Source organism: Poecilia latipinna, unplaced genomic scaffold, assembly GCF_001443285.1.
Source record: "Poecilia latipinna isolate Pla-1442-1.1 unplaced genomic scaffold, P_latipinna-1.0 Scaffold2776, whole genome shotgun sequence".
NCBI lineage: Eukaryota > Metazoa > Chordata > Actinopteri > Cyprinodontiformes > Poeciliidae > Poecilia > Poecilia latipinna.
In genome coordinates, this window is record NW_015115392.1 from 70713 (window position 1) to 73271 (window position 2559).

The window sequence follows — 2559 nt, forward strand, 5'->3', positions numbered from 1 at the left end:
TTTTATCGACATTTACAAATAAGAAATTTTGTTAAATTAAAAATTAAGCCAATTACTGACAAGAATATAAATCTAATGGGAATTTTTATTAATGCCTATAATTAAAAAATTAATGGGAAAATTATTTAATTTATTTAAAAAAAACCTAATAGATCTTAAAATCAATTCGATCCTTCATATTAAATCAAGGTGGAAAAGACAGGGCAACTTAACAGCAGATGATGAATGGACAATAATACGGAATAATATGGATTTATTATACGCCCAGTGGATGTATAATAAATCACTACACTGGCAAGAATTTGGATGGAAAAACCTGGTAAGATTCTTGATCACACCTACTTAGAAATGCCACTATAATGGAAATCCTTCTACTTATTGGAGAAAATATAGAAATTAAAATGCAAACCATTAAGTCTTCTGGGATTGCCCAATTATAAAAGATTACTGGAAAGAGATAAATAGTGCCTTACAAGATATTTTCAAACAGAACAGAGCTCAAGCTTATGTATTTTGGCATAATACCTCAAGAAGAAGTTTCAAAAGGAAACAAATATCTGATGACTATTTTATTAATAGCAAGTAAAAGGAACATTACAAGAAAATGGTTATCACAGGACAAACCAACTTTAGACGACTGGAAGCTAATTTAAACACCTGCTCTGTCAGAGTTGGTGTTGGTTGTCTTTTTTTATTTTGTAGCTGAACCAAAGCACACCAAATTTCACATCACATCTACATGGTAAGGTTGTCAAAGTCAAGCAAAAATAACCCGAATCTGTGAAATCAGTGCACCCACTAGTTCAAGGTTGAACTTATAATTCTAATTGCTGCATCAACACAGGAATTGCATGATCTTGATCTAGCTGTCAGAAATTCTAATTTCTCCAAGTGCCAACCTGCTGGCTAAGCTACACACCATCCCTCACAGTAATTAAAGTGAAGAACAAAAACTTTCCCAGTAAATCAGAAACCTGATACACTGTGGATTCCTCTGGAAACAAAGTGATGGCTGTCACTGATAAAAACTGAAGTTCTTTATTTTTTGTTGTTTTATGTTTATCTATTGCTTTCTCTTTCTTCACCTTCCAAATTAATTTCTGTTTTGCGTATCTCTCTTTAATACAGTAACCTCTGGCACCACTGAGCAGCGATACTGCAGAACTTGACATTGATGCTTTAACTTGACTATAATTACACTGTTGCAGAGATTATGATGTGTTGCTCTTCAATCTGGCTTCCATGATTTTACGAAGTCATGCGTGTTAAGAACATCAGCACCAATAACAGCATCTCAACATAGATTAAGTGGAATCTGGTAGACGGGCCCAGTTTAACTGGCCGGCTAAAAGCAATCGGTGATGTGTGAACAAACAGACCTGAAACACAAAGATTACACTCACAGCATCAGATTGGAGCTATGGTAGGGTATGGGGGAATTTTACTTCCACAAGTCAACACATTTTTAGTCTGAATGCAGCATTTCATGTCTTATGTTCTCAAACTTTTAGTACTTGTGCTTACATTTTCAGACTGAAAACAGGTCTTTTTGGAAAGGCAAAGGTGACTTGTGAAAGAATGACTTGGTCTTAACCTCTGCTCACATCTATTTGTACAGAGGAAGAACACAAAAGGCTCTTTATTTTATCAATAACATCTGCTTCCTGTTTGGTCAGTGTGATTTGCCACATACAAATCATTTTAGAGTCAGAGGCTGCACTGAATCTGACAGTCAGATGAGAGATTTCTACCTAATCAGAGGATTTGCAAAATCAAAGCATCCTTCTTCCTCCTGTGTAGATATAGTGAAGATCTGCAGGGAGCTTAGATGAGTCACCCCAAGCCCCCATGTCTACAGTCTGCCATAAAAACTCTCACAAACAAAACTTACTCGCAAAGGATGACTCCATCCTTCAAACCTTTCTGGAAGTTTTCTCCTATAGCCATCCCCGTTACATCCTCGATCCAGAAGCGCAGCTCCTCCTCCTTCTGGGGGTCATATTTTTGAGCAATCTAAAAAAACGGAAACATTTTTTTAGCAAAATGAAGTTAACTTGTGAAAGGTATTGCTAATGTAGTTATGGAAGAATGTCAGTCTTCAGGAAGCCCATTGGTGATTTTCTTTGACAGTTAAATTCTCGTCACAATTTTATCATGATTTTTCTTCATTAATGAAAAAAGAAACATAATCCACAAAAATTTAGAGCAAAAGCACTTTCTGCCACAATGGACATTTACAAAATATGTTCCCATTTTTAAGTACTCTGTATCTCAATCTGCTATGTATAACTTAACACTATTAATGATCTGTTCAAAACTAAGTGGGGTAGTATTACTGCTAAATTTGAACTCCCTTAAAGGGAAATCTATTGTTTTGAAATCATGAATTCTGGTAACTCTTTGCTTGGATCTAGAAAGTCTCAAGCCTAATAATAATAAAGTTGTGAAGAGGTTTGACCAACTTGAACCAACAAAATCTATATTGGACAGGTAATCGCCAGATAACATAAAGCATAAACTTTTAAGCATACTAGCCACTTATGAACTATTTAATATGAT

The 2559-nt window shown here is 35.1% G+C and overlaps 1 protein-coding gene across 1 annotated transcript in view; it reads right to left on the reverse strand.

Moving 5' to 3' along the window:
- LOC106939112 (calponin-3) overlaps positions 1–2031 on the reverse strand; it is a 13934-nt gene extending 11903 nt beyond the window's left edge. The window contains exon 1 of the mRNA XM_015021410.1: positions 1892–2031. Coding sequence (XP_014876896.1) covers positions 1892–1947 — 56 coding nt within the window. The 5' untranslated portion in view covers positions 1948–2031. The remainder of the gene's footprint in view (positions 1–1891) is intronic.
- Between the last annotated feature and the right edge of the window lie 528 nt (positions 2032–2559).